General features: G+C 34.1%; 1 protein-coding gene across 3 annotated transcripts in view; it reads right to left on the bottom strand.

Annotated features, from left to right (window-relative positions):
* The window catches only part of LOC149779382 (dynein heavy chain domain-containing protein 1-like), a 457,419-nt gene that overhangs the window by 117,279 nt on the left and 322,706 nt on the right, over window positions 1–17,434 (bottom strand). For all 3 annotated transcript variants that reach the window (XM_089940014.1, XM_089940015.1, XM_089940016.1), the window contains 2 exons: window positions 13,431–13,618; window positions 3,020–3,205 (listed from right to left, as the gene is read on the bottom strand). In XM_089940014.1, coding sequence (XP_089796140.1) covers window positions 3,020–3,205; window positions 13,431–13,618 — 374 coding nt within the window. The remainder of the gene's footprint in view (window positions 1–3,019; window positions 3,206–13,430; window positions 13,619–17,434) is intronic.

Raw genomic sequence — 17,434 nt, 5'->3', positions numbered from 1 at the left:
TATTTTTAAATCTGAAGACACCCCCCCACCCCAGGTATATTTACGCATTTGATCCACACAATACAGAAACCAGTCAGAACCAGTCTACTGGGGACTGGAACCATTTCACCAGAGCAATGATTGGTGCAAAAATGCATTCTGAGTAATCTGATTGAGTACTTACTTTACATGTATACACAACAAAATGTAATTTGATTACCTTATTGTAATTTGGTGAGTTTAAAGCCAAAGGCAGAATATTTATTGAAATGATACAAGAACTAAGTGGTTAAATGTGGTGTATAATGACTTGTGAGTCTTTGATTAAATATAGGATGAACTTTGGCAGAGATTAGATAAAGGAGTGACCAACCCAAAAAATGTTTTCAGCAGAAATACTTGTGTCAGTATTTTGAGTTTGTCTTGTTTAATTGCTACTGTGTTTTTCAAGATGTTATAGAATGCATATATAAGGGAAAATCTTTGTTTTTTTGGGGGGTGGTGGTGGTTAAATCATGCCAACATGCTGAAACAAATGCTTTCCCACCCAATGCTAAAACAAAACACTGGTTGCAAAATACTACAAGATCAACGATGCTTGGAAATCAGAGTTTATGTGGGTGCAGGCAAGTAGCTAAGGCCATGAGTTTCCACTGTGTGTTTCATGTAATGTGGATTTTGAGGTGGTATATGGAGGAGTAAATCCTATCAACAGTCATATGCAGACACCAACACAGAGGAACAATGATTCTTCTGTAATCCACCTCCCCTTTCTGATGCTGGTACAAAACAAACATTCACCATTCTTTGAAAATTACACAGTCTTTCAAGTGGATGTCTGGATCAGAAAACTATTACGAGATTGTTAAACGTGAAACTCAATAAATCAATAAATGCAATGAATTTCATCAGTGGTCACCATGCAGTAAACTTGTGAAGGAACTAAAAATGCTTGTGGACTTCATATATATAAAAAAATCCTTGCAGCGAATTATGATGTAAACAATTCTTCCTTTTTTGTCTTGTAAATGATGATACATTGTCTCATATTAACTAATTATTATTGTAACATTTGACAAAAGGTTCTGATTAATGATTAAAACATGCAGTTTAATCAAATATGAAAAGAATATATATTATGGCAAAAAATGACTTGTGTTGTTTTCAATCCCTATGTATGCCAATAATAGCCCTATTATGTTAGAATCCTATCTACTTATTAAAATTTTGAAATCTACTGATCTGATATTCTGGTTCTGTCACCTTTCCAGACAGTGTTGGGGATTTTGTGTCCTATGGTGGGTCAGTGCATGTGAACAAAATAAGCAATTCTGTAAAAATGAGAATAAGTTATCTACTCATATAAAACTAAAATAACTGGAAATTCAAATTAAATTTTTAAAAAAACATAAAAATATATGTTTCATTGGAAGCATTTAACTCACTTTCAACAAAAAATAGGTGGTAGACTATAAATTGTTATATATCACACAAACACACACATTAAAAAATACATAGTGTCTTTAAAATCGTTAGGACAGTGGAGAAGAGTATTAACCTGTAGTTGCTGACATTGTTGCTCTCATTAGTTCATTGAAGGGTTTTGTACACATTACAGATGGCTCACCCTTCCCTGAATAACAGCTGCATTTTGACATTTTGGCTTCAAAAATCTATGACACTTAAACACCTGACTTTACCATTCCAACCACCAAAATATGCAAGCTTTCTTTTGTATCTTATGTATTTAAAATCTGACTTCAAGGATATGGTCCCACTGATTATGAACTAGCATAATAATCTTTAATAAAGATGTCTTAAACATTTCGATTCAAAGCATCAAAGCATAATAACTTTTGTTTGTTCCATGATTGTCAAATGCAAAATCACCCTAGTTATTGTGTGTGAATTTGATTTTTAACATAGCGTTAAAATTTTACTTTACTTGTAAAATTTGATCAACGAATACTCCAATAATAGTGGCTTTATAATATTTCTCAACATCTATCTCTGTTCATTGTCATATAAATATTGTCCATATATGGAATACATGTACTTGTCAAAGAAAACACATATGTATTTAAAGAACACCGACTTAGGTACCTCACATTTGCCAATTAGCTGTGCTGCAGTGATGATGTGATCTTTGTGCTTAAATTAGCCCTGTTTTCATGTCTATATTGCAGATCAAGTCATGTAAGTTATGCAGTGAGTGTACAGTCAGTCTAACCATGTCATGTAAGTTATGCAGTGAGTCTACACTCAGTCTAACCATGTCATGCAAGTCATGCAATGAGTCTACAGTCAGTCAGATCATGTCATGTAAGTCACGCAATGAAACTACAGTCAGTCTAACCATGTCATGCAGGTCATGCAATGAGTCTACAGTCAGTCAGATCATGTCATCAATTCATGCAATGAGTCTACAGTCAGTCAGATCATGTCATGCAAGTCATGCAATGAGTCTACAGTCAGTCAGATCATGTCATGCAAGTCATGTAATGAGACTACAGTCAGTCAGATGAAGTCTTGTTACTTTATTTTGAACCCTGTTACACTTCTATGAAAAATGGAAGAACCAATTTAGTGGTTTACCTCACTATCACGTATACATGTTTTTCATCAGGAAAAAAGGTCATTAAATAATTGAAATAAATTAAGTTTAAAGTGTTTACACCTGCCCATGTAACCTCTACAAGCCTGGAACTTCTCAAGAAGAAAAAAATTGTCATTTTAAAGGAAACAGTCATTTTAATGAATGGGTAGAGTATTCTCAATTTTTCCAAGAGGTCAACTGCAATAGAAAGTAAAGAGGGAAATAATTCTGGAGACAAAATTTTAATTATTAAAATAACGTACTAGGAAAATAACCTTGATTTAAATAAAAGTAATTGAAACAGCGTTAAGACAATTTATACAGATTTGAACTAAAAACAAACTTTTTTGGTGTTCAAATGATTTGACAGGTTTTACCTTATGCTTTTTTCTGGCCAAATATTTTTGAAGCAATTGGGAGGAATGTACAGCTGTGTCTACTAACCTTTCAAAAACAATGGTACAGATGTACTCAGGTACAAGCAGAATTTTGGATGACTTCGGAACTCATAGCTTCCAACTCGCACTACTTTATTTCCCTCCTTGTCGACATAGAAGTGCTTCAGAAGCAAACCACGGAACATAGGATCAATCGGTTTCCTTTCCAGGTGTGTGACCAGAACTGTGACACCTTAAAGGTCAATTAAAAAAAAGCTAAGTTATATTGATTTTTGATTTTTAACAAACATTTTTCACAGCAACAACAGTTAAAATACTTTAGTGCAGGTAATAGTAAAACCTTTGATTTGTTGAAATTCCATGGACCTGAAGCATATGTAGTATTTATGCAATTATTCCAGAAATTCTTCTGAAAGTTATTAAAAGCAACTTTTCTTAATTGGTTCTGCTATATAATGTCAAAACATCAAGCCAATGGTAGCAAAAGCATTTTCTATCCATCTAATATTGTTAACATTTTTCTAATGAAAAATCTGTCTTATAAACTTCATGGCTGATAATACATTTGAACAGTCTTCAAATTGCATATTTTTTAACCTAGTTTTCATATCAATGGAAACCAGCCCCAAAAGGTCAGTTTACAAAAATTCAAGTATCTACTGTAAACTCAACATGTCCTTCACTAGAAGTTAGTTAAATTTGTCTTTTTATTTAAACTGCTGAAAATATCGCAAATCTCAATGATTCAACTGCAATTACCAAAATTTTGACATATTTTCAAACATACAAAAATAACACTTTTTTCACTGTCTGAAAAAAACATATCAAAATAGTTCATTAAGTCTCCAAAAATAAACAAAAGAAAAATCAAAAATAATTTTCATGCCTTGTAATGTTATGCACTGGTGTTTCTGGACTCATTGATAGGTCCACAATGATAAGCTTTTGGACTCAATGACAGGTCTACAATGAAAAGCTTTTGGATTCAATGATAGGTCTACAATGATAAGCTTTTGGATTCAATGATAGGTCTACAATGATAAGCCTTTGGATTCAATGATAGGTCTACAATGATAAGCTTTTGGACTCAATGATAGGTCTACAATGATAAGTTTTGGATTCAGTGATAGGTCTACAATGATAAGCTTTTGGATTCAATGATAGGTCTACAATGATAAGCTTTTGGATTCAATGATAGGTCTACAATGATAAGCTTTTGGACACAATGATAGGTCTACAATGATAAGCTTTTGGATTCAATGATAGGTCTACAATGATAAGCTTTTGGATTCAATGATAGGTCTACAATGATAAGCTTTTGGACTCAATGACAGGTCTACAATGAAAAGCTTTTGGATTCAATGATAGGTCTACAATGATAAGCTTTTGGATTCAATGATAGGTCTACAATGATAAGCCTTTGGATTCAATGATAGGTCTACAATGATAAGCTTTTGGACTCAATGATAGGTCTACAATGATAAGTTTTGGATTCAGTGATAGGTCTACAATGATAAGCTTTTGGATTCAATGATAGGTCTACAATGATAAGCTTTTGGATTCAATGATAGGTCTACAATGATAAGCTTTTGGACACAATGATAGGTCTACAATGATAAGCTTTTGGATTCAATGATAGGTCTACAATGATAAGCTTTTGGATTCAATGATAGGTCTACAATGATAAGCTTTTGGACTCAATGACAGGTCTACAATGATAAGCCTTTGGATTCAATGATAGGTCTACAATGATAAGTTTTTGGACTCAATGATAGGTCTACAATGATAAGCTTTTGGATTCAATGACAGGTCTACAATGATAAGCCTTTGGATTCAATGATAGGTCTACAATGATAAGTTTTTGGACTCAATGATAGGTCTACAATGATAAGCATTTGGACTCAATGATAGGTCTACAATGATAAGCCTTTGGATTCAATGATAGGTCTACAATGATAAGCTTTTGGACTCAATGATAGGACTACAATGATAAGCTTTTGGACTCAATGATAGGACTACAATGATAAGCTTTTGGACTCAATGATAGGACTACAATGATAAGCTTTTGGACTCAATGATAGGACTACAATGATAAGCTTTTGGACTCAATGATAGGACTACAATGATAAGCTTTTGGACTCAATGATAGGTCTACAATGATAAGCTTTTGGATTTCAATGATAGGTCTACAATGATAAGCTTTTGGATTCAGTGATAGGTCTACAATGATAAGCTTTTGGATTCAGTGATAGGTCTACAATGATAAGCTTTTGGATTCAATGATAGGTCTACAATGAGAAGCTTTTGGATTCAATGATAGGTCTACAATGATAAGCTTTTGGATTCAATGATAGGTCTACAATGATAAGCTTTTGGATTCAATGATAGGTCTACAATGATAAGCTTTTGGACTCATGGATAGGTGTACAATGATAAGCTTTTGGATTCAATGACAGGTCTACAATGATAAGCTTTTGGATTCAATGATAGGTCTACAATGATAAGCTTTTGGACTCAATGATAGGTCTACAATGATAAGTTTTTGGACTCAATGATAGGTCTACAATGATAAGCTTTTGGACTCAATGACAGGTCTACAATGATAAGCTTTTGGACTCATGGATAGGTGTACAATGATAAGCTTTTGGATTCAATGATAGGTCTACAATGATAAGCTTTTGGATTCAATGATAGGTCTACAATGATAAGCCTTTGGATTCAATGATAGGTCTACAATGATAAGCTTTTGGACTCAATGATAGGTCTACAATGATAAGTTTTGGATTCAGTGATAGGTCTACAATGATAAGCTTTTGGATTCAATGATAGGTCTACAATGATAAGCTTTTGGATTCAATGATAGGTCTACAATGATAAGCTTTTGGACACAATGATAGGTCTACAATGATAAGCTTTTGGACTCAATGATAGGTCTACAATGATAAGTTTTGGATTCAGTGATAGGTCTACAATGATAAGCTTTTGGACTCAATGATAGGTCTACAATGATAAGCTTTTGGATTCAGTGATAGGTCTACAATGATAAGCCTTTGGATTCAATGATAGGTCTACAATGATAAGTTTTTGGACTCAATGATAGGTCTACAATGATAAGCTTTTGGACTCAATGATAGGTCTACAATGATAAGCTTTTGGACTCAATGACAGGTCTACAATGATAAGCCTTTGGATTCAATGATAGGACTACAATGATAAGCTTTTGGATTCAATGATAGGACTACAATGATAAGCTTTTGGACTCAATGATAGGACTACAATGATAAGCTTTTGGACTCAATGATAGGACTACAATGATAAGCTTTTGGACTCAATGATAGGACTACAATGATAAGCTTTTTGGACTCAATGATAGGTCTACAATGATAAGCTTTTGGACTCAATGATAGGACTACAATGATAAGCTTTTGGACTCAATGATAGGTCTACAATGATAAGCTTTTGGATTCAGTGAAAGGTCTACAATGATAAGCTTTTGGATTCAGTGATAGGTCTACAATGATAAGCTTTTGGATTCAATGATAGGTCTACAATGAGAAGCTTTTGGATTCAATGATAGGTCTACAATGATAAGCTTTTGGATTCAATGATAGGTCTACAATGATAAGCTTTTGGATTCAATGATAGGTCTACAATGATAAGCTTTTGGACTCATGGATAGGTGTACAATGATAAGCTTTTGGATTCAATGACAGGTCTACAATGATAAGCTTTTGGATTCAATGATAGGTCTACAATGATAAGCTTTTGGATTCAATGATAGGTCTACAATGATAAGCTTTTGGACTCATGGATAGGTGTACAATGATAAGCTTTTGGACTCAATGATAGGACTACAATGATAAGCTTTTGGACTCAATGATAGGTCTACAATGATAAGCTTTTGGATTCAGTGATAGGTCTACAATGATAAGCTTTTGGATTCAGTGATAGGTCTACAATGATAAGCTTTTGGATTCAATGATAGGTCTACAATGAGAAGCTTTTGGATTCAATGATAGGTCTACAATGATAAGCTTTTGGATTCAATGATAGGTCTACAATGATAAGCTTTTGGACACAATGATAGGTCTACAATGATAAGCCTTTGGATTCAATGATAGGTCTACAATGATAAGTTTTTGGACTCAATGATAGGTCTACAATGATAAGCTTTTGGACTCAATGATAGGTCTACAATGATAAGCTTTTGGACTCAATGACAGGTCTACAATGATAAGCCTTTGGATTCAATGATAGGTTTACAATGATAAGCTTTTGGATTCAATGATAGGTCTACAATGATAAGCTTTTGGACTCATGGATAGGTGTACAATGATAAGCTTTTGGATTCAATGACAGGTCTACAATGATAAGCTTTTGGATTCAATGATAGGTCTACAATGATAAGCTTTTGGATTCAATGATAGGTCTACAATGATAAGCTTTTGGACACAATGATAGGTCTACAATGATAAGCTTTTGGACTCAATGACAGGTCTACAATGATAAGCCTTTGGATTCAATGATAGGTCTACAATGATAAGCTTTTGGATTCAGTGATAGGTCTACAATGATAAGCTTTTGGATTCAATGGTAGGTCTACAATGATAAGCTTTTGGATTCAATGATAGGACTACAATGATAAGCTTTTGGACTCAATGACAGGTCTACAATGATAAGCTTTTGGATTCAATGGTAGGTCTACAATGATAAGCTTTTGGATTCAGTGATAGGTCTACAATGATAAGCTTTTGGATTCAATGGTAGGTCTACAATGATAAGCTTTTGGATTCAATGATAGGACTACAATGATAAGCTTTTGGACTCAATGGTAGGTCTACAATGATAAGCTTTTGGATTCAGTGACAGGTCTACAATGATAAGCTTTTGGACACAATGATAGGTCTACAATGATAAGCTTTTGGATTCAATGATAGGTCTACAATGATAAGCTTTTGGATTCAATGATAGGTCTACAATGATAAGCTTTTGGACTCAATGATAGGTCTACAATGATAAGCCTTTGGATTCAATGGTAGGTCTACAATGATAAGCTTTTGGACTCAATGATAGGACTACAATGATAAGCTTTTGGATTCAATGATAGGTCTACAATGATAAGCTTTTGGACTCAATGACAGGTCTACAATGATAAGCTTTTGGATTCAATGATAGGTCTACAATGATAAGCTTTTGGACTCAATGACAGGTCTACAATGATAAGCTTTTGGATTCAATGATAGGTCTACAATGATAAGCTTTTGGACTCAATGATAGGTCTACAATGATAAGCTTTTGGACTCAATGATAGGACTACAATGATAAGCTTTTGGATTCAATGATAGGTCTACAATGATAAGCTTTTGGACTCAATGATAGGTCTACAATGATAAGCTTTTGGATTCAATGATAGGTCTACAATGATAAGCTTTTGGACTCAATGACAGGTCTACAATGATAAGCTTTTGGATTCAATGATAGGTCTACAATGATAAGCTTTTGGACTCAATGATAGGTCTACAATGATAAGCTTTTGGACTCAATGATAGGACTACAATGATAAGCTTTTGGATTCAATGATAGGTCTACAATGATAAGCTTTTGGATTCAATGATAGGTCTACAATGATAAGCTTTTGGACTCATGGATAGGTGTACAATGATAAGCTTTTGGATTCAATGACAGGTCTACAATGATAAGCTTTTGGATTCAATGATAGGTCTACAGTGATAAGCTTTTGGGCTCAATGATAGGTCTACAATGACTGCTTTTGGGCATAATTGTAGGTCAACAATGATGATAAGACAAGACAGTTTAATATATCTATCAGAAGGTGAAAGAATGGCTTGGTTATCATTGGAAATACCCGTAAAAAGTTGCATGTACCATTTAAATTGCTAAAAATTGGGAGAACCAATGATTAACCTATTCATTAGCTAGCTGATACTGATATAATGAATAATATTTGTTTAGAACTACCTGATATATAAATCTCAAATGTAAAACATCTGTTATAAAAGGAAATTGCTAAAGTGGAAGTCATCCTTTCAAAGTTTTTATTTAACATATCCACTGTGGATAAGACAGGTACAAATAGGACAATGGACCAATTAGAGTAATTTCAATCCTGTATCAAAGCTTTTATAAGACTAACAGTTTAATAAATTGCATTCTAATATGTTTTAAAATAAATAAAACACATAAAAACGATCTGTTTTATCCTAGGTTATCTAAATTAATTATTGAATTATCCACTGAAGCTATTTTCGATAAAGGCAACAGGTACATGATAAGAGCAGGTTTTAGTATGATACATAATGGGCATATTAAACAAAATTTTTGAGATGAACAGTTTTGTTTTAATAAATGGAGACATAGTCTTCCAATACTTTTTTTGACTGAGACTGAGATACCTTATCTAGAGGTGGTAATAGTTTTAAGCAAAGTGATTCATAATATCAGCCATTAATAATATCAACCATTCATACTATCAACCATTCATAATATCAGCCATTCATAATATCAACCATTAATAATATCAACCATTCATAATATCAACCATTCATAATATCAACCATTCATAATATCAACCATTAATAATATCAACCATTCATAGTATCAACCATTCATAATATCAACCATTCATAATATCAACCATTCATAATATCAACCATTCATAATATCAGCCATTCATAATATCAGTATACCACTCCCTCGATAACTCGTGCCCTGATAACTCGCGAACCCACTTATAACATGGGGTCCGTGTGGATCCCATTTGTTTCAACCAGAAAATACCCCAAAAATTGATTCCTATTTGTTGAACATGAAGAAAACTGCAATCAAAATTGGTAATGGAAACTTTGATGTATTGCTCATTTTATTGGCGAAAATGGTAGATAGGACCTGGAAATTTTAATCAACACTATGATATATCAAATTTAAAAATAGGTCATACATTTATTTTACATTTTCTTTCCAAACAACATTCCTAGTACACTGCAATTATTGATATATAAGGAAATTTCGATCAATGAAAATGTCATGCCGAATGGAGGCAGTACTTTAATAAATAAATACATATTAAATAAATTTTGTATCAATTGAAATTTGTGTTCTAGTTCTATCTCTTAGGTCCTGTTAAAGTGTAATCATCATAAATGCAATGTGTCCTCTTGTAATTAAATGTAAAATGCATCAATCTACCATAACAGCTATGTCCGCAAGCATTTCTCTGAGAACCTAATTAAGTGCCAACTGTGTTTTGATAGAACCTAATTAAGTGCCAACCGTGTTTTAATAACTGACTTCTGGAAGTATTTGTTGTATTGTTGCACTGCATTAAAAGCTGGCCTCCTTTGTATTATCATGTTAATGATGTCTTTTGAATCAAATAAAGGAGGTGGAATAAAAGAAAAGTTACAAGGCACGAAAATCCTACAAACTTAAAATCTAGCAGCCCCAGTCGTATGTTGGGTGAACACACTTCATTTGATCAATCAAACACTAATAAATGTTATTGTGTATATAACATAAACTACCTTAAATTGACTGACTCTTTCATAACTATGACCAAAGATAACAAGGCAGCCGACCAAAACGAATACTTTGTAAAATAAAGAGCTTGATTTCACAGATATGGACCATTGTGGGCAAGAGAGTTTCAGAGAATTCTTGAGCTGGCACTTAGGGATATCCTCAAGGATGATAAGAAGTTTCATATATAATTCCAATTAATTAATTCATGACATCGATATTGTACTAATTGAGCAATACAAAAATTGAGTCTGAACGTAGACGATTGTCTCACAAAATAAATGTCAAGTGTTTTTAAAAAAAGGAATCTTGTTTGGTGGTGTATCAAGAATTAGTCTAATTCAATGCTCTGTGCACTCCCGATTTGTCAGGATAATATTAAACACCATTACGGGAACCAGATTCATCAAGAGAACAAAAAGCAGTGACGTAATTCACAGATTTTTTCACATACACGTGATGGTTGTTGAAACCAGTTGGAACGATCTTTTATATGTTGGACATTTTGAAAATAAATGTTATTTAAACAGAATAACAAACAACTTCATTAGAAAAAGTGCGTTATTAAAAATTATTATCAATGTGATTGTAAAAAGGAGATTTCAGTCAATAAATAGCCCAGTTCCCTAATGCTGTTCCCCCCTACTGTTTTCTCGATGTAAAAACGATTTTTTTCCTCAATTTTTGGAGGTCCCTCGGTAACTTGCGCCTCGCTTATAGTGCAGTCAATGTTTGTGGACCATGTTGTGCACAAGTTATCAAGGGAGAGGTGTATCAGTGAGCCAATGAGTAAAGCAGCATACTTCTCTCTATTTTCAACAATCTCAATCATACACGTAACTTGCTGAGAAAATTTATGCTACACTCAATGTTCTGAAAGCAGTATAATTCAGTCATTCTTGTCTTATTACCGTAGCACCACAGTTGTTCTGAAAACATACTGTAGTTATTCTAATAGATGCCTTGATTATGGTGAATACCATACATAACTGTTTGAAAACATCAGTAAATTAAGTTATTTTGATTTTTCAAACAGTCGTTGAATTACTCATGTACTGTTTATTATTTGGACATATCATAATGGATATATACTGATCAATAAGACTTGGCAATGTAGAAAGTTTTATTCGTGTAAAACAAAAGGGTGTGGGGCATTTATTAGAAGAGGGCTTCTATCTGAATCACTATGGTACATAATGAATTTTTGTTTAAAAAGATGGCTGAAAATTACAAGGCATAAAACTATTATTCTTGTCCCAAAAATCTGGTGTCTGTAAATAAACTATGTCTGAAGACAAACAGAAAATACAGCAATGTAAAAAAATGAATCTGCACTGAAAAGCTGTTATAACCAATATTGCATTCTAGTATGTGAAAACTGTGTTACAAAGTAATTTAATTAATACCAGTTTAAATAAGGTTTAATTGATAAGTAAAAAATAACAACAAGAGTTCTGAATAACAGGGTGTCTTGCCTGCATGCAAAGTGTGCTATGGCATAGAATTTCAGATCTATCTATCTACTGTAACTATCAGGCTTCTGAAATTTCCCATATATTCTGGGCATGTCTCATAGGAATGACTTTTTAAATATCAAAAATGCCTAATTTGGATGCTGGGAATTTCTACTAAACCATAATAAACTCATATTCAGATTTCATAAATAATTGTTTGAACTGAGTCTCCTACACAGGTATTGAGGTAAAGAAATAATTCCTGCAAAAAATAAAATGTTTATGGATAACTATGGCTTGGCACTAATACACAGTAACAATAGAGAGCAGCAAGTCATACTGTAACAGCAAACTACTAAACACCTATAACTCAAATGGCTCTGTTCAAAAAGTGAGTATCCAACTTTATAGTACAATGTCATCTGGCCCATGTGAATGATATAGAACTGATATCTGGCCCATGTAGATCTGAATGATATGGAACTGACATCTGGCCCATGTAGATCTGACTGATATAGAACTGATATTTGGCCCATGTAGATCTGAATGACATAGAACTGATATTTGGCCCATATAGATCTGAATGATATGGAATTGATATCTGGCCCATGTAGATCTGAATGATATGGAACTGATATTTGGCCCATGTAGATCTGAATGATATGAAACTGATATCTGGCCATTGTGGATCTATATGATATGGAACTGATATCTGGCCCATGTAGATCTGAATGATATGGAACTGATATCTGGCCCATGTAGATCTGAATGATATAGAACTGATATCTGGCCACTGCGGATCTAAATGATATAGAACTGATATATGGCCCATGTAGATCTGAATGATATAGAACTGATATATGGCCCATGTAGATCTGAATGATATAGAACTGATATCTGGTCATTGTGGATCTAAATGATATATAACTGATATATGGCCCATGTAGATCTGAATGATATGGAACTGATGTCTGGCCCATGCAGATCTGAATGATATGGAACTGATATATGGCCCATGTAGATCTGAATGATATGGAACTGATATATGGCCCATGTAGATATGAATGATATGGAACCGATATCTGCATTACTGACTTTTAAGAAAATAAAGAAATGGAGTGAGCCAGATTTTGAGCATATTGGCAATTCTAAAGCTGTGTAATGACTTAAAAACTTGAATAAGAGGCCAAATGTGGAAATATATGGGAGCTAATTTTACATAGGTAAAGGTAAGATGATTGGGACTGAGGGGGTTGGGGTGGTAGTGGTGTTCTATTGATGGAATGAATTTGCAACAACAGTTCAGACTTTCAAGAATTCTGCTACCCATCTAACAAACATTTCATGTGAAGTCTCAACAGTGATTTTAGTGATGTCAATGCTGATGCTTCCTTTGCTACTACCTTAGAGTAATTTCTAATAATTCTTTTAGCTTGTCAATTGAGTCTAAAAAAAGGCTAATACTACCATGTACAATCGCATTAACAAGCCTGCTGTCCAGTGTTGGGTCATCTGCCTCTATAATCCAGAGGTTCTGTTCTGGATGATCAAATTGCTGATCTGCATGTAGACTGTATATTTCCCAACTTGCTGTAACAGAGGTCACTGGCCTCAATTCTTCACTGTTCCATGTGTTCCGAGAGTGACGACCAAAGCTGAAACATAAACAAGAGTCATCTATCGAAGACATATTCCCTCCCCCCCATGTCATTGTCTTATGTCACAACTCCTATTGAAAAAGTCCTATGGTCCTGCACTCTCAATTTTTATACTATCTGTCCTAGTACCCAGCCAACTTATATTACTATTTATGCTACACTTTGTTTCCATGGCAACATTGAAAAATGCTCAATGCAGAAAATTCTAAGTATAAAAAAGCATACCGCTACACAACTTGTTTGATATGTGAACCACATCTGACTGAAATAACTTAAAAACAGTTTGAGAGTTATTCTCCAGAAATAAAAATGCTTATGGATAGACAGACAGACAAGTTGAACAGAAAGGCAGATATACCTTCCAAAAAAATTTGGAATACAAACTTTTTATATCACCAATATGGTGATATAAAAAGTTTGTATTCCAAATTAATTTTTTTTCACAGTAAAATAATGATTTTTTGTACACTAGATTTTCTGACACTTCTTGCCAAATATTTCTATTCTCTGCGAGTTATAGTGTCCTCCAAAATCTAGCATTTATTTTTGTAAGGGATCGGAAGATCAACCTACACCCATGGAAATCCAAAACTGATGTCTAAACCAATATAATGTAAGTTCCATGGAATAGCTATAAGTCAAACTGAGGAAATAATTGTCATAAATTTTGTCAAAAATGGGTGAAAACTGAACTATATCTAGATTGGTTTAATACAAGTCCTATACCTAATATGATATTCAATCCATGCTGGCCTTCAAAAGTAAGTGAACTGATATTTAAATTTGCCATATAGACATGATGTGATGTGATGAATTGACATGGGCTGCCAGAACACTAAAGATCCCCTACATTGATATGGTAAAGGTATCCAAGTTCCTTTCCCACCATAGTCAGACCTCATCATTCTTAAATGATCCAGTCCTATTGCTAAAAGTAATTAGAAAACTCCTTCATATTTCTAATGCCTCTAATAATCTGGAGCTCATGGCATCATATCAAATCAGAAAACAGATGTCATAACTTGTACCAAAGATCAAATACATCACCTCTAACATTTGTTTTGTACAAGGAAACAAGAAAGCATAGATGATACTGATGGTCAAATTCAGGATCTCTTGTACCAAAATACAAGTGCCAGGCTTGCAAGTTAAGAGCAAATAGGCAGGTAAAGAGGGTTGAATACCTGAACCACCACAGTGTCAAACATGCAGGTAAGTAGGTTGAATAGTTGAACCACTACAGTGTCAAATAGGCAGGTAAGTAGGATAAATAGCTGAGCCACTACAGTGTCAAATAGGCAGGTAAATAGGTTGAATAGTTGAACCACTACAGTATCCAATAGACAGGTAAATAGGTTGAATAGCTGAACCACTACAGTGTCAAATAGGCAGGTAAATAGGTTGAATAGCTGAGCCACCACAGTGTCACATAGGCAGGTAAATAGGTTGGATAGCTGAGCCACTACAGTGTCAACTAGGCAGGTAAGTAGGTTGGATAGCTGAGCCACTACAGTGTCAACTAGGCAGGTAAGTAGGTTGAATAGCTGAGCCACTACAGTGTAAAATAGGCAAGTAAGTAGGCTGAATAGCTGAGCCACTACAGCGTCAAATAGGCAGGTAAGTAGGGTGAATAGCTGAGCCACTACAGTGTCAAATAGGCAGGTAAATAGGTTGAATAGCTGAGCCACTACAGTGTCAAAAAGGCAGGTAAATAGGTTGAACAGCTGAGCCACTACAGTGACAAATAGGCAGGTAAGTAGGTTGAATAGCTGAGCCACTACAGTGTCAAATAGGCAGGTAAATACATTGAATAGCTGAGCCACTAGTGTCAACTAGGCAGGTAAGTAGGTTGAATAGCTGAGCCACTATAGTGTCAAATAGGCAGGTAAATAGGTTGAATAGCTGAACCACTACAGTGTCAAATAGACCAGTAAACAGGTCGAATATCTGAACCCCCACCATGTCAAACAGGCAGGAAAATAGGTTGAATACCTGAACGAGTATAGTGTTAAATATACAGTTAAATAGGCTGTAAACCTGAACCACTACAGTGCCAAACAGGCAGGTAAATAGGTTGAATAGCTGAATTACTGCAGTGTCAAATGTCTTCTACCAATCAAGTATTGGGACAAAATCCACATCTCCAAATGAGTTTAGATGACTGATATATTACTCCCATCATGCAGATGCCTGTTACTAAGATTTATAATCTATGTAATGAAAGCTTGAATGTAATTAGCATTGTAACTGGAACAACATTAAGACATGGACATGTATAATGCAAGTAAATACTGCAATCACCATTGTAACTGGATAGACATTAAGACTTGGACAATTATAATACAAGTAAATACTGCAATCTGCATTGTAACTGGATACACATTAAGACTTGGTCATGTATAATACAAGTAAATACTGCATCTCTACTGTAATTGGATACACATTAAGACTTGGACATGTATAATACAAGTAAATACTGCATCTCTACTGTAATTGGATACACATTAAGACTTGGACATGTATAATACAAGTAAATACTGCATCTCTACTGTAATTGGATACACATTAAGACTTGGACATGTATAATACATGTAAGCACTGCAATCACCATTGTAACTGGATACACATTAAGACTTGGACATGTATAATACAAGTAAATACTGCAATCACCATTGTAACTGGATACACATTAAGACTTGGACATGTATAATACAAGTAAATACTGCAATCTGCATTGTAACTGGATACACATTAAGACTTGGACATGTATAATACATGTAAGCACTGCAATCTGCATTGTAACTGGATACACATTAAGACTTGGTCATGTATAATACAAGTAAATACTGCAATCACCATTGTAACTGGATAGACATTAAGACTTGGACAATTATAATACAAGTAAATACTGCAATCTGCATTGTAACTGGATACACATTAAGACTTGGACATGTATAATACAAGTAAATACTGCAATCACCATTGTAACTGGATAGACATTAAGACTTGGACATGTATATATAATACATGTAAACACTGCAATCTGCATTGTATCTGGATAGACATTAAGACCTGGATGTGTATAATACAAGTAAACACTACAATCGCCATTGTAACTGGACAGACAGTAAGACTTGGCCATGTATATATAATACATGCAAACACTGCAATCTGCATTGTAACTGGATAGACATTAAGACTTGGACATGTATATATAATACATGTAAACACTGCAATCTGCATTGTATCTGGATAGACATTAAGACCTGGATGTGTATAATACAAGTAAACACTACAATCGCCATTGTAACTGGACAGACAGTAAGACTTGGCCATGTATATATAATACATGCAAACACTGCAATCTGCATTGTAACTGGATAGACATTAAGACTTGGACATGTATATATAATACATGCAAACACTGCAATCTGCATTGTATCTGGATAGACATTAAGACCTGGATGTGTATAATACAAGTAAACACTGCAATTGCCATTGTAACTGGACAGACATTAAGACTTGGACATGTATATATAATACATGTAAACACTGCAATCTGCATTGTATCTGGATATACATTAAGACTTGGACATGTATAATACAAGTAAATACTGCAATCTGCATTGTAACTGGATACACATTAAGACTTGGACATGTATACAATCTGCATTGTAACTGGATAGACATTAAGACTTGGACATGTATATATAATACATGTAAACACCGCAGTCTGCGTTGTAACTGGATATACATTAAGACCTGGATGTGTATAATACAAGTAAACTCTGTTAAAACATTATCTAATACCAT

This window comes from Sinohyriopsis cumingii, chromosome 17, assembly GCF_028554795.1.
Source record: "Sinohyriopsis cumingii isolate HCF-2022 chromosome 17, ASM2855479v2, whole genome shotgun sequence".
Lineage (NCBI taxonomy): Eukaryota > Metazoa > Mollusca > Bivalvia > Unionida > Unionidae > Sinohyriopsis > Sinohyriopsis cumingii.
This window is presented reverse-complemented; position numbering and strand designations above follow the sequence as displayed.